General features: G+C 42.5%; 2 protein-coding genes across 4 annotated transcripts in view; one reads left to right on the plus strand and one right to left on the minus strand.

The window, feature by feature from the left end:
• TRIM13 (tripartite motif containing 13) overlaps positions 1-6,743 on the minus strand; it is a 17,065-nt gene extending 10,322 nt beyond the window's left edge. The window contains exons 1-2 of one of the 3 annotated variants that reach the window (XM_056484378.1): positions 6,651-6,734; positions 4,711-4,906 (exon numbers count right to left, since the gene is read on the minus strand). The gene's annotated coding sequence lies outside the window, so the exon portion shown is untranslated. Of the gene's footprint in view, positions 1-4,710; positions 4,907-6,650 lie in introns of all 3 variants that reach the window. The other 2 variants (XM_056484387.1, XM_056484407.1) reach the window with 2 other exon arrangements.
• Positions 6,734-16,609, plus strand: SPRYD7 (SPRY domain containing 7). Its single transcript, XM_056484433.1, has 5 exons — positions 6,734-7,001; positions 8,229-8,345; positions 11,250-11,416; positions 13,021-13,123; positions 15,540-16,609. Exons 1-5 carry the CDS (start codon positions 6,833-6,835, stop codon positions 15,635-15,637), a joined length of 654 nt encoding a protein of 217 aa, XP_056340408.1. The 5' UTR covers positions 6,734-6,832; the 3' UTR covers positions 15,638-16,609.
• Positions 16,610-27,521: the final 10,912 nt, after the last annotated feature.

Here is a 27,521-nt window from a genome sequence, read left to right on the forward strand (position 1 = left end):
AGATCCAATGTCCCCTTGAAAGAACATTCTAGTTACAGGTCTATGAAACGGAGTCTGGAAGTGCCGAGATGTCAGAGGACCTTTGTGTTGGGTATCTCTTTTAAACTTGTTAGCTCACAGTCAACAGAACAGGTTTCACATCAAACTGAACTTATTTTCAACTTTGTGAAATACTATATCAAAAGCTGTTCTCAAATGTACATACTCTGTATATTTGCATCCCTTCACTCCTGCATCCCTTCACTCCCCCACTCTGCACCCATTGCAGTCACATCACTCATCAGCACAGGGGAGACTCTACACCTCCAGGACTACCTACACAAGGAACATCACAAATCAGACCACATTTCTATCAAATGAAACTTCCTCCCACATCTGACATATTTCTTCTTATTATTTAGGAATCTGGATCTTAAAAGCCACTCAATAACGTGCCAATGTTATGCCTCCCCAATTTACTGCAGTCAGTTACTCCTCACCTCTCCTTGCTGCCCCACCCAAGTTGCTTGCCTGCTCTGCTGAACTCAATGGGAACAGTTTCACCAAGGACAAGCATTTTTGAAAATCCCTTTCAGAGTGCCTACACACACTGAGGCATTTCTTCCACTATCCACTGGAGAACAGCCCCAGGAGGTAGAGTTGCTGCACAAAAGCAACTGAGACCTTCAGATGTATTTCAACATCCTGCTTGTTTCTTCTTAATTGTCCAGCATCTTGTTTGCTGTTTAATAAAAACAAGAAATTCCAGGTAGTTTTCCTCAGGCACCTAAATTGGTTTCAAGTGATATCCCTATGCTTGTGCATTTACAATTGCTTAGTACTCCTTGTCTACACTTTCGCAACAGCCACTTTTATATCAAGAATTTCTTGGTCCTATTGATCTTCTCTGTAATTTTATGGTTAAAGATTAACAACAACATGGCATTTTAGATTTCTCATATAACATTTTTAACTCTGGTTCAATAGCTGCACTTTCAGTAGCAGTTTGTTTATGAGCTTGCATTCCTGCATCTGAGAGCGCAGTGTCTTCCCAAGGCAGCATCAAAGGCCAGTTGTGGAAGCTTCAGGGAAAAGCTCTGGCTGATGGAAATGAACATTTGTAGAACTGTGTAGTAATAGATGAACAAAGCCAAGGGAAATCTAGGCTCAAAGGAGAGGCCCAGCTTGAAAGGAAGTGTTAGGATAAATGCCACTTAGTTATGGGAAGGTTGAAAATACAAGGGTAAAAATTTGGAAGGAATTATACAATAGTAGCAATTTCCAGATTTTCAAGATAAGCACCTTATCTGCTGTAGGACAAAGGGCAATTGTCTACTGTCATCTTTAAACTACAGAGAGAACCCAGATCATGGCTCTTCTAATAAGCACTATGCCAGGAGATTTCTGAGACTGAAGCTTTAGGTTTTGGTTCAGTCAGCGACCTCAGAGCTGACAGCTACTACTCCCCTTGCCTGTCCTGGCTCTGCCTGCCTCTGCAGATGCTTTTCCAAGCTGATTCCACCCACTCAGCCAGCAGAAGGCTATTCCTTTTTCTTTGTCGAGGTGAGTTTTGTGCTGATTCAACAAGTTAAATCAGTCCAACGCAAGATTAGACAATCACCATGTCTAACATCAGAAGAGCAAGGAAAAGAGGAACAAGATTTTTCTCATTCAGTGGAAGCAAGCCATTAACGTGACTCAAGCTGTAACAGGTAACTCTACCCTGACAGGCAGATTCTCTGGGGGTTAAGCCAGGATGAGACTGTGCTACTGGCAAAAATCATCATTCCATCCTTTCCCCTTTCCTTAGTCATGCTTTCCTGATGCCTCCTCTCTGCTGGCTCGACACTTTGTGCAGCCACACGTTAAGCCAGAGCAGCTTGCCAACAGAGCTGAAAGCTAATCCAGTTTATTAAAAAAAAAAAAAAGTTTCCAGCAGGATCAATTTTGGCAGCCAGCTGATCCTGCAGCCGAACAAACACCAGTGCCAGGATGAGCCAGTGAGCGGGCCTGTTTCGGTGGCAGCCTGCACACACGTCAGCATAAACCAGAAGTGCCCCCACAGGCCATAATTTCACAAATGCTTCCAGCCAGCTATTGCCAGCACTGCTGCCAAAAGTAACACAGCCTTGCCCTCGGCCACACCAGCTGCTCATTCCAGGCTCCAGGCACCCGCTGTGCTTTGCTGGAGAAGAACTGATTGATAAATATAGCTGGAGTTAAAAGCAGCATTTTTTTCCTCCCAAATTTATATTGCATATCAGTAAAGCACCTCTGAACCAAAGACCTGTTGGTTTGTAATTGTCTCCTAGGGTGAAGCTCCGAGGAAAAGAGGTGAGTTGAGGGCATTTTACAGTCTTATCCTTGGCTGCAAACCTGCCTTCCCACTAAGGCTAAGGCTTCCCGTCCTGTTACAGAGGTGTCAGAGCACACACAGAGTACACTCCAGCTTCAGGACAGAGACTTCTTGAAGGACTCTGCTTTATCCAGCTGTGCTGGGGTGAGCACACTCTCAGTCTGAGGTGGATAATGTGGTTGCTGTGGGGACCTAAATATGGACATAAATCTGCAAGAGCTTAGAGCAGCTTGATAAGAAGACACTGTAAGATAACAAAAATAAATAAATAAATTCAAAACAGCTCTGTATATCAAACACCTTACTGATATATAAATGTTTCACATTATATTGTATCTGACTACACTTCTCTTCAACAGATACATCTGGACTATATTAAACATTCCAAACAAGGGATCAGAGAAAGCAGTTTCTTGTTATTATTCCATAAAAGCTACTTTTAATATGGATTATAGAAATACCAGGCATTAAAAATCCATGAAGTATCATCAGCGATTGAAATGATCAACTCCTGTTTCGAGGTCTGAATTTCAGAGACTGCCTTAATATCTATAGGGTCTCTGGTGACTATTTTAGCAATACTGAAAAGCTCTGTAGTTTTGCATACAGAACTTTGACCCACAGAGTTAACTAATATTCAGCACTTTGCCAGATTTTTCTGTGGCAGGACATGGCGGGGAATCGATGATGAATTCAGTCAGCTCCTTAGCGAAATCCTATTTATTTACAAAGAATGTACAGCCACGTCCCATTTCCTTGCACGCAGAGGAAGCAAATGGGAGGGAGAACTGTGCAGCAGTCCAAGTTTGCTGCTCCAGCCAGGATGCTTGCCCAGAAGAAGCTGTCCCTTGGCTTTTTCTCAGGGCTGTACACCACTGCTTCTCCCACTGTCTGCTGGCTCTTGCGTGGTGTTTCCGGTCCCGGACATGCACACAGGCAAACACAGCTGCAACCAATCTGTGCTCTTGCTGCTGTGTTCGCAAGCAGTCCCTAGAAAAGTCTCCCTGACTTTCCCCAAATTAGTGCTTGTTCATACAAGTTAGCTTATCCTAGCACTTGGCCGTGCACCCCTGCGCCATGGGCAGCACTTTCTCGTTTTTAGCTATCTTATGCCATAAAAGAACTTAATTGCTCCTTCCTGAACAAAGCATGGCCAGTGTGCCTGTCAGTTTTAATGAGGTTTGGAATTGCCTATAGATCAAAGTTCTGCTCCAGTGGGTTTTGCTTGTATTGCATAAAGAGGAAAGGAGAAGTGACTCCAAAGCAAAGAGAACAACAAGGAACAAAATTAATTTCCATATGTAATTTCTTCTATGATTTGGCAAGTGTCAGATTAACTGTGTAAAACACAGGATTTCCTACAGAATGTTAGTCCTCACAAGAACTACATTATGCTGAAGATTTCAAAAGTACAAGCACAACCTGTTTTTCATCTGAGACCTTGTCTGTATCATCTTCCAAACCACAGGCCCGACCCTGGGAGTGGAAGGACTGCTTTCAATAAACAAACCTTGATTTTCCAGTCCTGCACCATCATTTACTTCTGTGCAAGCTGCACAGAGACATTACTAAATCCATTCCAACATACATAATAACTACTTCTTTTCATTGGTTTTCACAGGTGTAAATGCCTCCACAAAGCATGTGGCAGCAGAGAAGCAAGTCCGATTGGTTTTGATTTGCAAGACAAAGAGGAATTATTTTTCTGAGAACAGATTACTCATGTATTACATTGTTGTAATGTGTGCTGCCACAATGGGAGAGCTGCCCTCTCCTGCAAATTTGGCATATCAAGGAACCTTTCTGAAACATACTGGTCTGAAGCCAGTAGATGTACTTTGCAGGGCTAATGAGAGACAGTTGTATTTTGTGAATGAAGCTCTAAGGCAGAGAATGAAAGACTTCAATGACCATCATTTTCCTTCAGCAGGTCCTCCAAATAAGTCTGCATTTGTGAAATGGAGGGGAGTGGTCATGTTCTACTAGCATGGTTCCCAGACAAAATGTCTCTGCTGCTACTGTTCAAGGAAATAAAGTTAAAATGCTGCAAGCAGCAAACATGTCTAGGCATGCTAAGCATAATTTCACATTCAGTGTGGGAGGGTCCAAAATACTTGGCCTCCCCAAGTGAAAGAAATGAACATTCAAGTAAGGCAGAAGCTGAATTAACCCTTGATTACCAAGTACAATTGTGCTTCTAAATATTGAAGACAAGATCTTCTTTTCTTTGGGGCAGCTCTTGTACACTGTAAAGCTCTTGGTGTACACACACTCTCTAAACAGGCTGACAAGAACATTTACAAATACAGTGCTGTCCTGCTGCAGTTGTTCACCTCATCCTTCAAGAAAGGCATAGAGTAACCCACATTTCTTACCACCAGCTGCTGCCAGGGTGCTCAGGAGCCGGGCTCTGCATCTGCAGGGAGACAGGATGGATGCAAGGATGAGCTGGTCCCCGAGGCTTCCTGCCTGCCAAGCACACAGGGGCTGCAATCAGCTTGCTCAAAAGCAGCACTGGCAACTTTTCCCAGCTGTGTGTGCTTTCCTGCACGAGGGCTGCAGTCTGCTGGCCTGTAAAACCAGCCTCTCCAGTTAAGAAAGTGGTGGGACAGGAAACTGACAGCAGACACTGCTCCCCAAAGCTTCACCCCCTTGAGTCCCACAGATTTGGCAATGCTGACTTCATGTGGTGAGATGTGTTTGTGTTCCCAGTGCTCATTTTGAAGAAAAGACATAGAGGGGCAGAGAAAAATGGGACAGGGAGTAATTTAGAGCTTAAGTCTCTATCTAAGTTTTTTTTTTTTTTCTTTTTAAAACTACATTAACACCTTTTATCATTTACTGTAACAAACCCACAGGCAATAAAAATCCCACAGTGAATTAAATGAGACTAAATTTCTGAACAACAAGCTACCAGTAAGAATCCCGATGCCCTCCATATGAAATAAACAAACATCAGTTTCCACCTAATACTTACTTCTTGGAAGTTCAAGACTAATCCCATGTGGCATATTTTAAGGAAGTGAGCTCTTGACCCCAAATGTTTATGGGCTATAACAGTAAGTCCAATAAAAAAAAGGAAGAACATTTAAAAGCTGCTCTTAAAATCAGATTGGTTTTAGGCACAATTTTGAGAAAGACAGCACTTCACCTCATGTTTCAAGTAAAAGGGGTAAGTGTGACTGATACAGCCCATCCAGAACAGTATGTGACTATGAAAGTTTCCTTTAACAAGGATTTCTCAATATCTGTATTAACCCCCTGGCCCCCACAAGACAGATAACACAGTACCACATGGGTTACATTACTGACATCATACTTCATACTGTAATAAAATGTTAAATAATGTTAAAATGTCTTCTAGATGAAATGCCACAAAATAATACACCTGAAATAAATAAATGCTGAAATAAATAAAACTGAAATAATGAGAAACAACAGTTTCATCCCAAACTAGTTTGGAGATAAATGAGCCTTCAGATGCAAGTAATCAAATTACCTGCTGTCTGCAAAATATTCTACATCAACAGGTCATGGCACAACATTCTTTTGATATTTTTCTGTAGATAAATAATAATGTGAAGTGGACACAGGTAAGCTTCTATTGACATGTTTATCAATATTTGCTGTGTTTGTTGGAGCCCAATTTGTGGGTCCTGCTCGGGATGCTGTATGTGCTGTGGGAATGCAGAGATAGACATAGAAATGCTTGTGTAACTCAAAGACCACAAGTCATGCCACAGCTTTTCGAATTACGTGTATTCTGCTTCTGTGAAAGGGACACAAAGCTGGCCCCAAAATAAGCTTTGCAAAACAAAATTATAAGTGCAATGACAGCACACTGTAGCAGTCTTTGTAGTTGAATTTAACTGAGTAAATTAGAAATTTTGAACATATAAAGAAGTACTCTAGAGGCAAAGAGTACTTCCTCAAACATTCAGGGTTAAGACTCAGAGATGGACAGATCTGGAAAATAAGGAGAAAGAACAACTCACAGGTGCACCTGCTGGCCCAGCTGTGTGAACCTTTCATTTCAGCGAGCCGTGTCTGAGTTTTCCAAGAATTAAAAAAGAGAAAGGTGGAGGGGAAAAGAAAGAAAGGAAAGAAAGGAAAGAAAGAAAGAAAATAGACGGGGTTCTTGCTGCTTGGTGCCAGGAATAACTGAGCAGTAAATTTCCATGGTGTCCCTTCCCACGCGTGAAGTTCGTTGATGCCGTATCTACCACCTGCCCATCATAATCAGTAGCCTCTGTTTATATATACGTATGTATGCATATGTACATGAATTATCCTTTATATGCATGCACATACGTACAACACGCCCTTTAGGAGGCTGCGCCGGTCGCCTCACACCACGGCCACAACTGCGGAAAAAGAGCAGCAGGGACTGCACTCGGCGCCCACTGGATTTTATTGTCCGGAGCAAAGACGGGGCGTTAATATTGATATTCTTTTTAAATCTAACTTTATAGCGCTCAGCCCGCGCTCCCGCCCGCCATGTCGCGGCGGGGCGGGGCCGTGCGGCCGTTGCGCCTGCGCGGTGCGGGGGTGCGGCCGGCCATGGCCGCCTCCGTGTTCTGCTGCTTCTCCTGGTGCCGGGATGGCGGCGCCGGCCACATCCCGCTCAAGGAGATGCCGGCCGTGCACCTGGACACGCAGCGCATGGGTGAGCGGGCCAGGGCCGCTGCCGCCGGCGGGCGGCTCCCGGCGGGCGGGGCCGCAGCCCCGGGGCGCTGGGAAAGTCGCTTTGGGGCTACTTTAGCAGGATTTGGGGCTGTTCTTTAGCAGGACTTGGCAGTTTTCAGGGGGAAAGGTCAGGAAGTTTGGTTAAAAAGTGGTCTGAAGCAGTTTGGGTTGAGCTGAAGTTGATGGGCACGATGAGGGTGTGAGGTGCCGAGGGGCGCCGGCTGTCGTGGTCAGGATGGGCACGGGTGGTGCGGAGCCCAGGGGCTGAGTTCGCAGAACCACAGAATCTCTGAGGTTGGAAAAGACTTCTGAGCTCATCGAGTCCAACCTGTGACCCAACAGCACCGTATCAGCCAGATCAGGGCACTTAATGCCACGTCCAGCTTTTCCCTCATCATCTCCATGGACGACCGAGACTCCACCTCCGGTTAGGGCAGTGGAGATGAAGGAGCCAGGCCGGGCAGAGTCTGGTCCCTGCTGCTCTTTTGAGGATCACCCTTAGCATGAGCTATCCACAGAACCATGTCCAGCTTTGATGGGGAGAGGAGGGGTCTGGGCCAGCAGAAGCAGAGCAGGGGAGGAATAGGTACGGTCCAGTGCTCGGGCACAATTGTTAGCCACAGCCTCCCATGTGCTTGGCCATGGCAACAGTGCCTACGATGAAGTCGTCTAATGGAGAAGGAAAACTTAGCAGAGGATTTTTTTTCTCTCTCTGCATTGGCAGGCACATTTCTAATAGAAGGCCTATTTCACAGACTAACTAAACACCTTGCAATTCCATCAATCATTTCTACCCGATATGCTTTTCCTTCTTGTTGCAGAATGCTTTTTCTCCGATGTTAGAGAACAGAGTACAGGGCTTTGGTCTCACAGTGAACCCTTTCTGACTAAATTGTAAGTTGTGCTTCTGATGTGGCTAAGCAAAGGTTGTAATCAGCATGGTGCCATAAAGCCCAAGAGGTGAAAATTAGATCAGCTTACAGATTTTAAATAAATAAATCCTAGTGGAAAGATGAACTAGCCTATAGACAACCTTCCTTCTCTTGCTTCAAAGCATGGCCCATCATCATATTTCTCACAGACTAATGAAGCTTTTACTTGGGGCAGAAGAAATAAAAATGGGTCTCAGTGTTTATGGCTTTTGAGGGCTGCTTTCAGATTTCTAAAAATGTTTTGAAGTTCTGTGGGTTTTTTTTTCTTCTTGCAGGAACAGACGTCGTCATTGTTAAAAATGGCAGAAGAATATGTGGCACGGGAGGCTGCTTAGCCAATGCACCTTTGCATCAGAACAAGAGCTATTTCGAGTTTAAAATCCAGTCCACAGGTTAGTCAGCAAAAAATATATAACTTTAAACTTGGGAGGTATGTTACATTGCCTTCTGGTGGCAATATCTCAAATGCTCTTTCTAATTGCATCCTTGAACTTGTGAACATTAGAGAGATTTATAAGTTACTGTGTGAAATAAAATGCTTTTTCTCTTTTTTTAAATTTTAACTATAAAATATTAAAAATAATAGTAAGTGTATTACTAGAGGAGTGCAAATACTAAGCCCCCACATTGTTTTGTATGCTGTTATAGGCATGTTCTTCAGGTGGCATATTTTAGAAATTATTTTTTGCTCAGTAAATGCTTATGACCACATAAAACAATGTAGCTGTGAAGTATTTTTAAAGGAGTTTATCCAGTGGTATTTGTATCTATTTGTCTACCCTCGTTTCCTCTAACCAGGCACTGCCCAAGCAAGGGTAACACTCCTTGTGCTACCCTTTGCTCTCCAGATCAAGTGTGTAGCACTTACTCTGACACTGCCTTATCCACAGGAGCCTTTCAGCACCTTGTTCCTTTATTTGTTTCTAAAAATACAGTCAGCTTCACTACTACAGAGAGCACTCCAGGCTTGCCTGTATTCTGGCATAAAATTTTTTTTAAAAGCTGCTAGCAGACGCTCTTAAAATGAAGCTGTGCTTTCCTTAAGTGTCTGTGGGGAGGGAAGTAGAAAGGAAGTGTTAGTCCAGAGACAGGCCTTATGTACCAGCTGGAGCTTGATGCTGAAACTTTTTGGGTAAGAGTTGCTTGCCTTCAGGTGGGTCAGAGTGCAGGCAGCATGAACATAGAACTGCCCACAGCACCTTGCCATCCAACTAGTTGGTTAGTTTTAAGCTACATGTAAGCCCATATCCATCTAACTTGGCAATTCTATTATCCTTTATGTTGGGAAGAATCCATTGCAGGTGTTGTTCATACATGGTCATTATTCACATAGATAGTGTATCCATGTTCTTACACTTGAGAAACCCAGGAAATAAATTCTCCTGGTCCCTGTGAGCCTTTTTTTCTCTATTCCTGTGCCCTCCTGTGCAGAAGAACTGTAGAAGACTTAAAATAAGTCTTTGATTTCCAGAAGTGTCCCTGCACAGTCAATTAGAGGTTATCTGTGGGGTCACCCTGACTATTGTAAAGTTTTCTCTTGTTTTTTTCATTCCTGCCAGTTGAAAAAATTATTCTACAGTTTCATCTTTTGAAAATAAGTTTCTTACATTTTTGCCTCATTTTAGTCTTTTCTAGACTAAACAGTCTTGGTTTGTTGGGTTTTTTTTCATTGTCTCCTTATGGATGAAACTTTTACATTTTGATTGGTTTTGTTGTTTCTTGTACGATAGTTCTAATCAGCCTAATTTGTCAAGGTACAGTGCTTAAAATGGATGCTCTGCTTCAGCTGCAGCAGCAGTAGATGACCTCATCTGTTTTATACATGCCACATATCTAGAAATCTTCCACAGCATTAGGGCACAGTCACACTCAGCAAGTGGTCTGCGAGCTGGTTACCAAGCCATTATTGTATTTGTGCCACTTACTGTTTTTATTTACCTGTTCTTCTTCATAATTTGGTAAAAACAGATGCACTTTCTTTATTTCTAACCAGTTAGTCAGGATCACCTTAGAGCTGAGGGGTCTCTCAAGAGCTTGCAGTCCTGTCAGGTTTGGATTGGCAGCACGTTTAATCAACACATCATCACGTTATTCAAGTAATTGATGGAAATAAAGAATAGTATCTGACCTTGTGCATTCAATGCAAAACCTCAAACCCCCTTGAGTCATCTTTTTTTATTTGACAGGGTGCTGCTGATGAGTAATCCTGGAATAGTTTTCTAACCACTCGTGCCTTCATATTGCTGTAACTGTCTAGACCGTGTTTTCATCATTTGACTATTTCAGTGTTGTATGAGTTTCAAAAATATTACCAAATCAAGGTCTATAATATGAACACTTTCTTTTTTTCCATAAGACTAGTCTAACTTGCTGAAAAAGGAAAATCTGTTTTTTACAAGTCCATGCTAGTTGGATTTAGTTTTTGTATCCTCCTACAGTCTCAGAGTTTGTTTTCAGTATTTTTCTGGGAATAAAAGTTAAGTTGAGTGGTTGCAATTCTCTTTTTCAGAGAGCCTTCTTTTTCAAGATAGATGCTGTTTGTCTTCAGTCTCCTGTGGCTCCTTGTGCTAGGTCTGATCAGGATGAAGTTAATTATCTTCATAGCAGCTGCTGTGGTTCTGTATTTTAGATTTGTGACCAAAACAATACTCAAAACAATACTGATAACACACCAATTTTTAGGTATTACTGAGCAGGGCTTGCACAGCATCCAAACCTCCTCTGTTTCTCACTCTGCCCCTATGATTAGGATTGCATAAGAGCTTGTGAGGGGACATAACCAGGTGGATGACCCAAACAAGCCAAAGAGATATTCCATACCCATACCACCTGTCTTGTTCAGGAATAAATGGAAGAGGAGGGGATTTAGGGAGATTAGCTATGAGATTAGCTGTCTTTTGCTTGGGAATTGGCTGGGCATCAGTTTGCCCATGGGAGGTGGTGTGTGATTGCCATTGCATCACTTTGTTTTGTTGTCTCTTTCACTTCTGCTTTACTTACTGAACAATTTTTATCTTTACCCACAAGTTTTCTTGGTTTTACTCTTCCTTTTCTCTTCCTCTATTCCATGGGGGCTGGGGGTGTGGGGGAAGAGAATGACTGGCTGGACGGTGCTTAGCTGCCAGAGCTAACCTACAATAGTTCTGGTATTTCCAGCAGATGCTTACTGGTAGTACCATCATGGCATTAGTTAAAAAACAAATTCTTCATGCTGTCCTGTCAACCAGTCTTCAAAATAACATCTGTTTGTTTTTGTTTTTTTTTTTTTTCCTTACTGTGTTAATGTCACATTTTAGGGATTTGGGGAATTGGAGTTGCAACCCAGAAAGCAAACTTAAATCAAATTCCACTTGGTCGAGATGTCCACAGCCTGGTGATGAGAAATGATGGAGCTCTCTACTATAACAATGAGGAGAAAAATAGGCTACCAGCAAACAACCTTCCTCAGGAGGGTGATGTGGTGGTGAGTTTCTTAAGGCTTTCTTACTTCCTCACCTGTTACCAAATGCCTCATATACAGCTCTGTGGTCAAACTGACTGTTTTAAGTCATATAGTTCAGTTTGCATCTCCCAGTTTGGAAAGTGTTGGGATATAAATTCCTGTTGTCTTTGAATGGATCAGCAGGCTGGATATGGGTGGACTTAATTCTTGGTATTGATAGGTTCCTAATGAGGGAGGGACTTGACTAGAGTTTGAGAAATAGTTTCTGATACTGTATTGCAGTATGTACCTGACTGGTAACTCCCATCACAAGGATCTTACATTGTTTGAGTTGGGACCTGCCTGAGCAAATAATGTGCTGGAATGCATTACATGGCTATGCACCAGCTGAACTCAAGATCCCTTAGGTAACTGGTTAATGATTAGAAGGACATGGGGAGCAGAGATGGGTCCTGAGTGATAAATTGATTGTATTTTGTAGTTTGTGGGAATATTAAGTGGGGAGGGCGGTAGTGTTCACTGGAAAAACAATTGAGAGAAAATTTTATTTTTTTGTACCTTACTATTTCAGGTTTCTTAAAACATCCTTAATTGACTTTGTTCAAAGTGTTGTTTTTTTAGTTACTGTCATTTTCTCCATGTCCTTTCAAAAATACATGAGCGCAATGCAATGAAATTGAGACCATTTATCACCCCTACTTTTTCATGCTGGGTAACTTGCCTCTCTATAGCTGTGGTTAGAAATGCCATCTTTAGAAGCCCCAAACAGCTAAGGGTGACATCTCCATCCTTGACCCTCACATACAATACTGTTCTTTTAATCCCCTTCTGAAATTGTTTTTTGAAGGTTGCAGACTGTTTCAGGGTTTTGGTGAACTAGTGGGGTCTGAATAGCTTTGATTAATCACAAAAACCCTGATGTGTTACTGCTAACTCCCCCATTTCCATAAATACCAAGTTACTTTGTTCTGTCATGGAAACAAATTTTTGAAGTCCTGCATGAGCACACAAATTGTCACACTCAGACATACCAAAGCAGTGAGAAAAGTCCTTTAGCTAACAGGTAAGTAAGTTACTATCTTGTTAGTGTTTGCTTTCTGCTCTGTGGTCAGCATATTTATAGTATTGTGTGTGAAACCACAGTCTGTTGCTGCCAGCAGAGTAAATGGACTGAGAGAGGTTTTCATATGGAGGTATGGAAGGGTGGACTTGGTTCATAGAATCATTATTTATTAGAGTTATTTCCATGAGAAGATACAAACAAGACAATGGCAAACCGCCTCATACTCAAAATCATTGAACATCTTGTGTTTCTTTAAGGTGGTGAAGTTTGGAAATTTGTCCTGTAAACTCAGTAAGATCCAAAGTGTCTTGTGCAGTACTGAGCTGCGTCCTAGTTGAACAGGTGTTAAGGAAACCTGAGTATTTGAAAATGCAGATGTTACTGCTCATTTACTAACTTCTAGTCCTTGTCAGGAATATGTCAAGTGAGATCTTCTAGGGTACTGTGGTTTGCATAATGGTGTTAAAATCTCCTGTGGCTAAGAAAGCTAAGTAGCAGTCTTATGTGTATAAACTTGTTAATGCTTTTTTTTTTTTTTTTGTTAATTTTCTGTGCTTTGTAGGGCATTACATATGACCACGTAGAATTAAATGTGTATTTAAATGGCAAGAACATGCATTGTCCAGCTTCAGGAATCAGGGGGACTGTCTATCCAGTGGTCTATGGTAAGTCAGAGATTTTCAAACTGTTTCACATTATGGAAATTGTTTTCATTCTAGTTCTGTTTTGTGAGCTGTGTGTTCTTCTCACTTAAATGGAACACACATTAATCATCTATTCTTGGCAACTACAACAATTAATTAATGGAAAAGCAAACCTAGGAAATTGCAAGAGAATATTTTTGCCTCATGTTTAATCCTGCTTAATAGGAAAAAAAGCTTACAGTGTCCACATCCAGCAAGATGGGGAGTTGCTGCACTCAGTCTAAAAGTTGCCAGGTAGAAAAAATATGAAGCAGATGGCAGACTTGTGGGTTAATCTGATTTATCTATGAAACTTGGTATTTGTGCCTTTTAATTTCACATACTTCATAAATGCCTTCAGTGTGGCATAGCAATAGAATTGTTTGTATTTTCTTGAACTTCCTGTGCAGTTTCTGCCCATTGCCACTTGTCCTATTGCTCAGAACCACCAGGCAGTGCCTGGATCCACCCTCTTGGCACCCTCCCTTCAGATAATCGTAGATATTGATGAGGTTCCTTCTCAGTCATCTCTTCTCAAAACTGAACAGTCTTTTCTCATAGGAAAGATGCTCCAGTCCTCTCATCATATTTGTCACTATCCTCTGGACCTGCTCCAGGAGCTCCATCTTCAGTTTATCTGAGCCTCATCTAAGTAGTAGCCAAAATCATTTTGGTCTTAAGGATAACCCTTAGCCACATGATGGGGATAATTTTTAGTTTCTTGGTGGGCTCCTTATGAACTTTTGGCGTATTCCCGATTATATCTTGATACATTTTGATTGATACAGAATTTTATGAGCAGGAAGAAATTACTCCAGGTGTGTTGTAGAGTCTTTAAAGTCTGTAAATGTAGCTGGTGAATTACTTGCTTCCAAGCATTAAGAGTGGTTTTATATGGCAGAGTTGTGATGTGTCCTTCAGCCACGTGATGGCGCCGCTAAAATGCGGTGGCAGCTCCGCGGGATCTCCTCGTGCAAAATCCTCACGAGCAGCTGCAGAAGGGTTACTGTGTGGTAACTGCATTTTGGAAGGGGTGTTACACAGCATGAAGAATGAAGGTTGCTTTCAGAAAATACTTGGTGGCATGTTAGCCTACTATTAATCTTTTTTCTCTGACTGAAAAAGTTCCATGCCTGGGGAATGCAGTGACCTCTTATTGCCGGGCTCTTTTTGTCTTCTTCCACAAGTGGGCATAATTTCATCATAATTATCATGTCTCCTATGTGTAGCTATAACTTGGAACCTTGGAAGGTTGTTTTTGTACACTACTCACTTGGTATAAACTTCAACTATAAGTGTCCGTAATTTAATGTGAACTTCTAGTCCTGTGGAACAATTTGGCCATACAGAAGAGAGTTTCTCAAACATTTACTCTATTCAGACTAGAACTATAGATATTTTTTTAAAAGGAACACGATAGATCAGGCAAACACAGTGTCAAGCTTGAGAAGATAAAACAAAAAAATGGACTTAGAGGTTATTCCCTACAGTAGCTGTACCTCAGGCACTTTAATGGAAGCAAGACATAAACACTGCGTAAGTACTAGAGAACTGTACAAAAACACTGATAGGAGTTTTCACAAAGCCTAGGAGAAAAAGATTCTGACCTTGTCTCTGAGATTGCTAAATTCCAAAGTATGGAGATGAAGCTTTTCTTGTTTGAACTACTGTTGATAGTCTGCCAGGTTCATCTCAGTTGTCTTTGAAAGAAACCTTGCTTTTCTGACTAGGTGGGTTTTTCAGTTTGCTTGTGAAGTACACAAAAGCATTACTCTGAAAATACCCAGCAGTTTCTTTTTCATATTCTACATTGAAAGTACTGTTGCAGGTGGGTAGATTTTGCAGGGGTTAAAAACTGGGAGAAGTTCTGTAAAAAAAAGTTTTAACTTCCAACTTCAAGAAGCAGTCAGGGAAGCTCTTTGCTTCTTTGCTAAAACTGATGGTTTGATACCAACCACTGCAGACATGTGAAACCTTATAAACCTCCAAAAATCCACCACAGACAGCTGAAACTCCAGCATAATTAGGAACAGAAAAATATGCATATGAAGAGGTGACATCCCTCCAGCAAGGTTTATCTGGTAGCATACTTAATCTGTAGATTTCTGGAGAAATGGAGTAGAAAATTTGGAATCAATAGCCTGGAGCTCTGCTAAGACTCCCAGAGAAATTAAACATTCTCATTGGATTCAAGGATTACTAAGTAAACAGCAGAAAAGAGAGATGGTTTGCTTTCCTGGTATAAGGCCTTGCCAAATTCATTGAAGAGATTTGTTTTAATTGTAATGGATGTATTGAAGAAATTCTTAGTGGTGTGAGGTCTATTAAAATGATGTAAAAGAGGATCAAACTGTAAGTGTTCCTTCTCTAATTCCTTCTTTTTGGTTCTCTTCTGCAGTTGATGACAGTGCCATTCTGGATTGTCAGTTCAGTGAATTTTATCATACACCTCCACCCGGTTTTGAAAAGATCCTCTTTGAGCAGCAAATCTTCTGAATGTCTTCATACTGAGAATTTGCACCCTGCACTGTTACAAAAGCTTTGTCATCTTGAAGCCCCACTTTACTTTTAGGAAACATATCTGTATTTTTAGTAAGTACTTGTGACTGTTGTCTGCAGAATAAATATATTAATTGCAACACCAGGTAAATGTGTTGCAAATAAGAGTTTTCTGGCATTGTTTTGTGGTTGAAAATGAGTGTTTTGGGGCAAGGTTTTTCTATGATTTGTACTTGATGCATTAGGAGACTAAGGGATATTGCTGTTGTCAGTATTACATTCAGTATTTTGAATAAACTGGAGCTGTGTAAGGCAAATAGTTCTTACACATATGATAGCTATGGAGATGGGTAGTTCTCATGATTTTTCCCCCCAGCCTTTTTCTCTCAGAAATTATGTAATTTCTTTAAAGGATGCACTGTGTTTCTAATCTGTGATTTGCAGTGTCCCAGTTGTGCACAATGACTAATGGCATAACTAGCAGCTACTTTTTTTTGGTGAGGTGTAGGTTAATCCATTCCCAGTGTTAGACCAGCAAATACAACTTATCTGTTCCTTCTAGCTTTTAATTTGCTTTTATTTTGACAAAAAAAAAATATTTTCTAGTAATACTTTTTTGTTGAACCTTAAAAAGTAAACCTGAACACTACCTGTGTGTTTGAGGACCACCATGCTCTGTTACCCCAGTAAGAGAGTAAGTACAGATCACTCAGGTTGGGTAAGCAAAGATCCAGGTGAAGGGTTTGAGATGTTACAGTGAAGCCTTACATCTAAACTGTAAATTAGATTATTCTCTTCTGGAATAGCATATTTAATTTCTTCATGAATCATTTATAAATGGCTAAGACATTGTTCTAAAATGTGATGCCCTTGAATATACATTGTGAGATGCTATTTTTCCCCTCTTGTCATATTTAATATACTTCCTAGAAGAATTTTTATTGTAAAAAAAAAAATCTTCATACTGAATGTTTGTGTTTTGGTTTTGGCTTTTCCTGGGTTAATGTGTTTGCATAAATGATTTTATTTAAATATTTTTAGAAATTACCTTATTCTGAAATTTTCAAATACAAACAGCTTTCTCAAAGCCTTTCACTTTAGGACTTACTGCATCTGTCTTAATTCTGTGGCCCATGTTTTCCTTCCTTTTAGCCTTGCTGTCATGTGACAGTATTGGGTAGAACTTTTCAACCTTGTCAGCATTATGGGGTAAACTTCAGGAGATTAGAGTGCAGTTTTATCATTTTCATTTGAAATCTGCTCAAATCAGAGTAGGGTAATGAGAAATAACCCCTAAATCCTAAAATACCTTCCCCCCACCCTTCCCTTCTTTCTGGGCTTAATTTTTTTTCCCGAATTGCTCTACCTCATTCCCCCAGCAGCACAGAGGGACAAGGAGTGGGGGCTGTGGTCAGATCCTCACATGTTGTCTCTGCTGCTCCTTTTTCCTCAGGGGAAGGACTCCTCACATTCTTTCCCTGCTCCAGCATGGGTCTCTCCCATGTGAAACAGTTCTCCAGACCTTCTCCACTGTGAGTCCTTTCCATAGGCTGCAGTTCTTCATGAACTGCTTCATCATGGATCCCTTAGACTGGGTGCAGTCCTTCAGGAACAGACAGCTCCAGCATGGGTCCCCATGGGACCTGTTCTGGGTCACAGCCTCCTTCAGGCATCCACCTGCTCTGGGTGGGGTCCTTCACAGGCTTCAGGTGGATCTCTGCTCCCCCATGGATCCCCAGGCGCTGCGGGGACACAGCTGCCTCACCATGGGCTGCAACAGGGGCTGCAGGGGAATCTCTGCTCCAGTGCCAGGAGCACCTCCTGCCCCTCCACTGACCACAGTGTCTGTGGGGCTGTTTCTCTCACGTTCTCATCCCTTCCTCTGGCTGAAATGCAGTTTTGCCCCCACCCCTTCTTAATCTGTTATCTCAGGGGCTCTATCACTGTTTTCCTGGGCTTGATCTTTCTTGGCCAGCAGTGAGTCCATCTTGGACCCAGCTGGCGTTGGATCTGTCAGAAATGGGGGAAGCTTCTGGCATCTTCTTGTGGAAGCCATTCCTGTAGCCCCCTGCTACCAGAACCTTGCCATGCAAACCAAATACAGATTCTACACAGCCTGGGCTTCAGATGTCTGATGCAACCCTCCAAGTCCCAGGTTGCAGGGATTGCCTGTGACCTTTGTCTGAGGCCAAGAAAAATAGCCCTCTGTCCTTCCAGAGCTGTGCTGGCAACTGGGTGAGTTGAGGAGGCAGTGAGCAGGTGGCATATCAAAGGACATGAAAGGGAGACAGACAGGATCTTCTCTGAGTCTTAACAGCTTGAAGAGCCTCAGACCCCATCTGTAACAGGGAAGATGGCAGTGTCTGCCTTGCACTATCAAGGTAAGCAAAACCTCTGGAGAAAAGAATGGATGGAAGCTGATGACTTCTGGCACCAAGAGGAATGTTCTTGCCACACTTACGGATTTACAGGTGCAAAACAGGTTCATTGCCCTCTTAGTTAAGAGAAGCTAGACGAGCGTGGGGGCCCAGGTGGTGGACAGTACTTTGCTGGTGGGAGGAAAGGGAGTGAGAAGACATTAATAGGACAAGTCAGTAATTAACTAGCTCTAGTGTTGGGAACATCCCATAAGCTCCTAATAGACAGGTTGTGGTAAGAGCAGACAGTGAGGTGGGCTGAAAACTGGATGAATGGCCATGCCCAGAGGGAGGTCAGTGGCAGAAAGTTTAGTTGGAGGCCAGTAACCAGCACTGTACTCCAGGGTCAATACTCCCATCCTCTTTAACATCCTCATTAACATTCTGGATGGTGGTGCAGAGTGTACCTTTAGCGAGTTTGCAGCTGACACAGACTTGAAAGGATTGGCTGATATGCCAGAGGGTTGTGCTGCCATCCAGAGGGACCACAATGAGTTGGAAAAATAGGGTGATGGGTAACTTGTGAAGCAAGGAGAAATGCTGCAGTTGGGAAGAAACAATCTGAACAGGCTGAGCTATCCATATAGGAAGCAGCTTGGCAGAAAGGAACCTGCAGGTGCTGGTGGACAGCAAGGTGAACTGAGCCAACAAAGTTCTCTTGCAGCAAAGGAAGTGAATGGTATCCATGGCTGGATTAGCCAAAATATTGCCAGCAGGTAATGGAGGTGATCCTTTGTCTGTATTCAGCCCTGGTGGGGCCACGCTTGGACTGCTGTGTCCAGTCCTGGACTCCTTGGTACAAAAGAGACAGAGACACACTGGAGAGATACTGAAGAAGGGCCACAAAGATAATTAGGGGTGAAACATCTTGCCAACTCATCCATTCTGTGTTCATTCAAATGCTTCACCTGGAATTATATTTCTCAAGTTCATGGTTAAAGGAGGAAATATTTAAAGAAATTTTAATCACTCTATCGAACGGCATCCAGCAAACAACTCTCTCTCAAGGCTGCTGTGGTTAAGAATATTTAACAGTAGAAGCTACTACCCTGAGCTTAATGTAGACTTGCTTCAAAATAGAGGAGGCTGTCTTCATTAAAGCTGGTGTTTGAAATGGAAAATATTTTGGTAAATACAAAATTCTCAAAATAGCTGCTACATTCACCAAAAATATGGAAAAAGCCTGCTTTTGTGGCTTGTTTCTCATCTTAAACAGAATAAGATGCATTTGTAATACTGCACGTTGTAACTGCATCTCTTCTATGAAAGTCAGAAAACTTGTTTTATAATTGGTGACACAGGAAAACTCCACAAAAAAAGAAAAAGTGAAAAAAAAAAATCTTATTATAATCTATTCATCAAAATAGAAAGACTAATTTTCACCTGAAAATAAGTTTTGTGATGAGAGTTCTTAAAATAAGCAAGGTTAGATTTAACTCCATTGGCCACAGAAATAGAATATGAGTTAACCTGTGTTTCAGCCTGTCATTTCAGCACCTGACCATGAATCCAGATGTCTTCCCAGAATTGTTCCCAGTCCCAGCTTTGCCCAAGGAAATGGGATGCAATACCCATTTCTAAAAGTTGAATTTCAGTATAAAGTAAATTTCAGTTAAGATTTAGCAATAGATTTACTAGTAGAAAATTTATTTTAATAAGAATGAATCATACTTCCCAGCAAAATGGTTGAGGTATTTCCACTAATTGTTTGTACCCAAAATGTTTTTGTAATCTCTGAATGTTACAATTTTGACACCCTGTTTCTTTGAGTACAAAACTTTGTATTAACGAATGTTTCCTGACTCCTTTGGACATTATACTGTGGCAGCAAGATACAAAATCTGAAGACGACTTTATTTTCACATCCACAAATCAATAGAAGTGACAGGACACATAATACAGGCTACATATAAATCAGAGGAGTTGTTATTTTTATAGTACTGGAACTGTCTGTGGTGCTTTGGGGGTAGATGAAATCAAGTACTACTATTCCAACAAGACTAAAACCCTAATTAGATACTAGAAGGTTAGAAACACCTGTCAAGGATTTCCTGAAAAGGTGCTCTTCCACAAAAAATCAGGATCCAGTACCATGGATTCTCTGCAAAGAGAAACTTCATGCTGTGCATTGGGTCTCTTAAGTGCCATTCAGCAAGTTCTAATCCCACGCTCTAAAAGAGCATTCAGAGATGGCAGGACATGGTATTCAGGTGCAAATGCTCATGAGAATACAGACCTCCATGAATATTCAGGCTGTTTTTCCTTTCCTCAGGCTTTCTTGGGACTGTACTGCCATTCATACAGCTGTGTGCAAAAACAACAGAAGGAACCAGATTCTGTAGTGGGAATTTCTTTGCTTCATCTGAGTTCTTAGATTATTTTTGTGTACTCACTCATCTTTCTTATCAGTATGTGTTAATGTTGCCTTGCATTCTGGCAACCAGTTGTGCTCATGGCTGAGAAAAGGTTCCACAAAGGTCCACAAGTAAATCAGTAAAACATTGTTTCATACCTTTCTCTCTGAATCCAGGCTTTAAGGCCCAAGGATCCAGCCCCCCAAGTAATCTAAGGTGTTCAAAAACCACTGTTGCTTCTGGCAATGAAATACCTCTTGCTTTAGTGAAGAACTGTTTTCATAAATGTGTCCAAAACTAAGCCACTAAGCTACTTACAGGAAGCCTGTGACAGAAGATTTGGAGCAAATTTAAGTTCCTCTTCACTCCTCTTCACTGTTCTTCCGTTGCCCAGTTCTTAAAATAAAATAGTTTTCAGTATAAATATCTTGGACTTCATAGAATTATAGAATCACTTATGTTGGAAGAGACTTCTAAGATACTCAAGCCCTACCATTAACCCAGCACTGCCAAGTCCACCACTAAACCTTGTCCCCGTGTGCCACATCTACATGTTCTACCTGCAGGAATGGGGAGTCCACCACTTCCTTAGGCAGTCTGTTGACAACCTTTTCAGGGAAGAAATTTTTCCTAGTGTCCAATCTAAACCTCTCCTGGTACAACTGGAGATGTTTCCTCTTGTCCTATCACTTGTTACCTGGGGGAAGAGACCGACCCCCACCTGGCTCCACCCTCCTTTCAGGCAGCTGTAGAGTGATAAGGTCCCCCCTAGCCTCCTTCTCTCCAGGTTAAACATCCTCAGCTCCCTCAGACACTGCTCAAAAGACTTGTGCTGGAGACCCTTCAGCAGCTATGTTGTCCTTCTTTGGATGCACTCCAGCACTTCAATGATACAGATTTCTAAACAAAACTGGGAAAGATAAGGGAGAGCTCTCAGGTGTAGAGTGCTTTGTACCTTTGCTTTCCTTGAGTGCTTCTGTGTAGGCTCTCTGTTGAGGCAAATCTTGGTGGCTTGAAAGTTGACTTTTTGTTTGTTGAATATTTGTAAGAGCAAAGAGTTGCAAGTTCCACCTCACCTGTCTTGTGCAAGATACTTTAATATTTTCTTTATTCTAGTTTCCCCATCCAGACATTTCAGCTTTTCCTAGCTCATTTTCTAGCTCTGTGTTGGAGCTAAGAAAGCTGACCTCATCTGGCTGCCAAGATGAGTCAGCAGAAGAGCTCTTTGTCCCTCCACACAGCCCTAATGTCTGACACTTCCTGGGAAGAAGAATAATTTCTTAGACACTGGAATTTCCTTTGCTGCAGTCAAGAGAGGTGGACTGGGGATTAAATGAGGTTGAAAGAACATTCTCACGGGGAGTCAAATGCTAGAATGCCAGAAATTTTGTGTGAAGATGTCAATAACACTAAGGTCACTATTCCTTAATTACAGAGCTTGCCAGAAAAGAGTTTATGTCTTGTGTATATGTATTTAGGTTGCATTGTGCCTGCAATTTAATTCAAGATAATATAGGGAGAGCAAAAACTGAAGCCAAGTCACATCCATAGAAAACTCTGGCATGTTTAGTAGACAAGACACTTCCTAGCTTCAAAAGTGAAAACTTGAGTCGTTTTTCTTGAATGTGCTCATTATATTGGCAAGCAGTACATGTTAAAATCCCCATTGTTGAGAAATATAAATTCCCTTTTCCCTTAAAATATCTTGCACTCAGTATAGGAGGGCTTATGACCTTTACATAAGTGAACAAGAATTATACTGAATAATGGTTGCAGTAGATCAGTGAGGATTTTGTGTGGAAAAAGTGCTGCTCTTGGCCAAAGTAAATGCTGGCAAAATCGAGATAAGCTGGTGGAAGAGGCATTTTTCATGCAAGTTGGTAGCTTGCTCCAGACAAAGTAATCTTTTCCTGTGTGTAGGATGGAAATAGTGCTTCCCTCTTCAGAGGGATGTCAGGAGAACACATTGAAGGAAGGCGAGGCAGCCAAGGCCATGTTCAGACTGCTTGCACCCTAACGCCTGTCACAACTCCATCTCTCAATTGTCTGAGGAATCAAGTCTGAGCAGTCTGAGTCACTCATGACTAATTTGAATGTAGTAGTTATAACTCCTAAATTAAGCTCCCTGAGTAGGGAGTGTGAACACACCTTCAGATGTTACAGTAAAGGAAGAACCATCTAATTATCTTAAGAGTCCGTACTTTCCCTGAGATTTCTTTAGGAAAGGATTGGGTTGCTTAGAGTCCATTTCTTCAGTTCTCTCTCAATTCATAATCTTTTTTTCATCTGCTCTAAAGGCCCATTTTCCCACTAATGTTAAAATAAGTGATACACCAGCCAGTTATTTGTTGCAGGCTGGCTGTTCACAAATTCTGGGAAACTTTGTCGATATTCAAAAAGCATTGGTCAACATAATCCTGTCATCTAAAGTCCCTGTGGGAGATGCATGTCACGCAGCAGAAGATCTCTGCTGATGCTGCTTCAATTATTTCCTCAGACAGAGTGAGCAGTAGTGACAGATGGCCTTTTTTCCTATTCTCCATGTATTGCTGGAGCTTTGCCTTGCAGAGCCATGCTGGTTGGGGTAAGGAAGCAAACAGAGCTGCCTCAAGGCCTCTCAACAGCATAAGCACATTGAAAGTTGGGACTCTGGGGAGAGGAGCCAGAGCTGGACCAAATGGTGAAGATGAAACCAAAATCCTCTGCATTTTCTGTGTTTGCTGCTGCTGCTGTCACAGTGGGGTGGGAAAAAAGGAGGTGGTGACTAGCTGGTGTGAAAGCACACCTTGCCCACACCAGTAAGGCTCTGGTAAAGCACTACCCTAAGTATTTTGCCCCAGGTCACACAGAAACTCAGTCAGGTGAAGCAGGCCTGCTCTGTCAGTGAGGAGAAGAAAGGGCTGATATCCTCAGCTAACACAGCCCTGCAAGTGGGAAGGAGCTTCTGAGCTAGTGAGTGTTAAACTGTCAAAAACAGTAGCTGGTAACTGCATCGCTGCTCATTGCATTCAGAAGGGTGTTACACTGCTAAAAAGAAAAAAAACAAAAAAAACACCCCAGTTTTACTGAAATAGCTCTGTCCTCGCTAGACATGCTTTTCAGGATAGCACACTGCTATTCCAGAGCTGATAAGGCCACCCTGTCGTGCAGATAGCCTTGACAACGCTGCTATTTGCTCTCCTCTATGGAATGGCAGTCATAGTATTTCACCTTTTGTCTTCATCCTAAGAGCCAGGGATGTCAGATCCATCCAGGGGAAACAGCCAGATCCCCCAGGTTTGGCTGTCAATTCAGCTCTGCGTCCGTCGCTCCACAATGAGCCTCCCACTGCGGGGGGCTGTGGGGGAAGGTAAACTGTGACCTTGTGTAGCAATGAACTGCATAGCTGTGCCTTATTGTCAGTGCCTGCTTGTTGCTTTCAGGATTGGTCTGTAAGAAAGTTCCCTTTTAGAGCCATCTCTGTTTCTGCCCTTTGTTTCTCTTCCTTCCTCATTTCCCTGTGTCTGAATCTAGCGACACACATGATTTATACCAGTGCAAACCCTATTCCATTGATGTGGAAGAATCTGCAGCTGCTGGTGTTAGCTTGACTGGTGAATTGCTCAGTGGCTTGGACTCCTCCTAGAGCCTGGAGTCATTCTGCAACTCGACTAAGTTAAGCTTCAGTGATCGCTGCCCAGTTCCTCTCTTGGGCTGCATGATCTTGTCCTCGTATGGTGTTGTGCTGGCCTGCAGCCAGACTGCACTTCTTTGTGTCCATGTGCTCCAGAGAACACATTCTCTTAGCTAGCTGGATGCCCTACCTAGGCCTAGTGCTTGCTTTCACCTGGCTCTGTTTTCTTTATCCTCTGAGGAGAGGAATAAGCACAATTCCTGATCTCTCACCAAATTACTTCTGCCACCTACAAAGATGTCCAGACCAGTCCCAGTAAAATAATGAAAAAGATTATTCTGGGAGGTATTGAAAAACATCTGGATGACATAGACATTGGTCATAGCCAGCATGGCTTCATGAGGGGCAAGTCCTGCTTATCAAACCTAATGTCCTTCTACAACAGTTGATCTTGAAAAGCCAGCAAATGTAATCTTGGACTTCAGCAAAGCTTTCAATAGTGTGTCTCACAGTATCCTTCAGGATAAAATATCTGGCACATAGCTGGATAAACACACCGTGCAGTGGGTGAGCAGTTGGCTCATGGGTCAGATACACAGGGTTATACTGAATGGGGTGACATCAGCGTGGGCTCACTAGTGGGGTTCCTCAGGGCTCCAACCTTCACCCTGTGCTCTTCATCACCTTCATTAATTACTCAGACACAGGACTGGAAGGGATACTAAGTTTGCTGACAACATTGAATTGGGAGGAACTGTTGACTCCCTCGAGGATTTAGAGGCCCAGCAGAGAGACCTTGACAAATCAGAGGTCTGGGCAGTAGCTAGAAAGGAGCTGATCTTGGCAAAGATTTTCTGGAGCCAACAGTCACCTGTACAATGACACCAAGCCTTTTTCCTGCAGAGCAGGCAGAGGCCAGCTTGGGAGTTATCTGAAAATATGATTCTTCATGCCAGCTTCACAAGGGGATGGTGAGTGACAGCAACAAGCAGGGACTTGCCTCTTCTCCAGCACTTTGCTATTACATGAGACTGCAGCAGCCAAATAGCATAAGGCCCAAGGTTCATCTGTTCTCCAAGCAGTGCTCCTCCCAGGCACACCTTCCTCTGTGGCATCTCCTTGTGGGGCTACAACAACATGCCCTAGCCATAATAAAGGCATTATTCTAAATAATATTAATAGTTATAAATGTTATTGGATATGGGTACTTTGTACCATTTGGATATGTTACTGTTGAAATATTTTCTAATGCCCTTAATAATATTAATGAAAAAAACCCTCTCTTTTTAGTTTTTTTAATTGCTGGAAACAAATAGCAATCCTGCTGCTTTCAGGTAGGTTGTAATACCTGCAAAATTAGCTACTAGCAACACTCTTTGCATTTGCAAAAGGCATTCCTGCTTTTTTTCCCCCATTATATTCTAGTGATTTTTTTTTAAAGAATCATAACCCCTTCATAAGTTTTCCACAGCATGGTAGTGGCATTTTAGTGAGCAACCTTTGGTGGGAGGTATTCTGGGGAATAGGCTGTTTTGGAACAGGGTGACCTTCACAACCACATTTTTAGATGACCCTTGTGAAAATCGTTTTTAAAACCTGTGTAAATTAAATGAGCTAATGTAGCAGTCGGCAGGAGACTAAGGACTTACAGTCAGATAGGAACAAAGGCCACATGAGAGGAAATTCAACTTAGAGGATGCTAATTCACACCTATAAACTACTGTGCACAAAAGCAATTGGGGTTGAATTCCCTGCTCCTCTCTGGACATGACAAAAAAATTGTAGCAATAATGGTTTAATTACCCTTCAAGAAAGGCTCTTGGGGAAACTGAACGGGGGCTGGGGGAGAAGAGGAGAGTGAGGTTTAAGTTCAGCAGCAGCACCAAAAAGTCTGGCTATAGATGCCAGGGCTATTGCCTCTGCTTCTGCTCCCACCAGTACTGTGGTAGTGCAGCTGCTGGTAGAGGGAGAGTCTGCTTCTGCTTCAGTGATGAAATGGAACATTTGAGGACGTGAGCAGTGAGGAATCTTGCTAAAATTCCAGATTATTATTATTATTATTATTATTATTATTATTATTATTATTGCTGTCTGATAAACCATAAGCATGCCAAGCTCTCCAGTGAGCAAGCCCAGTGAATGCAGTTGATGTTAATCGTAAGTGATAGATTCCTGGGTGTGCTTCAGCCTCCACACCAGCATTTGGCTTGGAAAGGAGCTGGGTGCTTTAGAGAGGGTCAAGCTGCAGCCTGTCCCAACCCCTCACAAAACTCAGAGGACTTGTGGTGCAGAGGTGCTTATCAGTGTCCTGTAGGTTGGCCCAACAACTCATCTCTCCTAAAATCTCACTCATCCAATCCATCCTTTCCGTTTTTTCTTGAGAGATTCCCTGTAACTGCTTCAGAGCTTCGATGCAAACACCTTTGTTTGAAATACAAAATGACAGCAGCAGATGCCTTCATAGACAGCAAAAGGCTTGGAGAGGGGCAGAGTAAATAAACAGCAAAAATTAAATATATAGTATTGCCACACAGAGAGGAGCTTTCTCTTCAAAATGAAGCAATTAACATGTACGGACTCATTCTGCCGGGCTGGGAGGAAGCAGGAGGCACGTTATTTAAACAAATTGCCATGTAGCCCGTGATTATCATTAGGATTCATTCAAACCCAGGCATTCAGTAAAGCTTCTGCTCTGCGGCTGGCTCTGTGCTGCCTCTCTATCAGTACCTATTGTTTCATAATCTCGCCATACTCGACGCTTTTTTTATCCCAACCAAGTCTGCCTTGTTTATTACCCTCCCCACTGACTAAGCTGGAGCACGTTAACAATGCAGGGTTTCATTCGGCTCGTTTTCTCCTGTTAGCTGAAAGAGGGATGTCTTCTCCCCTAATTGCAGAGGATCTCTTCAGCTTTGCAATTTCTGCATTGAAGCTTGTTTAGGGGAAGGCGTGGGGCTATACATAGACCTGAGAACTCACTGACAGGGCAGATAATTGCTCTTTCCCTTCAAGCATGGCAGAGCCCTCCTAAACAGCTCTGCACAGCCAAGCTTCTGCATGGCAGACGGGAACCTCATACGTGGCACAGCAGCCACAGGCTCTCTCCCTCAGTCCCAGCCAAGTGGCTTCCCTCTGCTCATAGCAGCACAGCTCAGGTGGGCTGCCCAGGACCACATCTGGCCCTTCCTGGCCATGCTGTGCCCAAGGGCAGACCCCATCCAGGCTGTGAAGCTGAGCAGGACAAGGAGGTGCTGCCTGCTGTGCCTCTTGCACAGGCACCACCACTGCATGCTTCCCACCGGGAAGGGAATCACCTCCCTTGTGAGAGCAGGGGGCTTGTCACAAATATTTCCAGGTTTTTAATTTTTTTCCTCCCTCTGTTCTGATCTAGAACAAAACCAACACCTTTTTGTTGCTTTAGGAGTATTGACCTGAGTGAGGAGCAATCTTGCTTCCTAGGTGCCAGGGGGAGCAGCCTGGCCATCTCCAAGGAGCCC

This window comes from Oenanthe melanoleuca, chromosome 1 (genome assembly GCF_029582105.1).
Source record: "Oenanthe melanoleuca isolate GR-GAL-2019-014 chromosome 1, OMel1.0, whole genome shotgun sequence".
NCBI classification, from domain to species: domain Eukaryota; kingdom Metazoa; phylum Chordata; class Aves; order Passeriformes; family Muscicapidae; genus Oenanthe; species Oenanthe melanoleuca.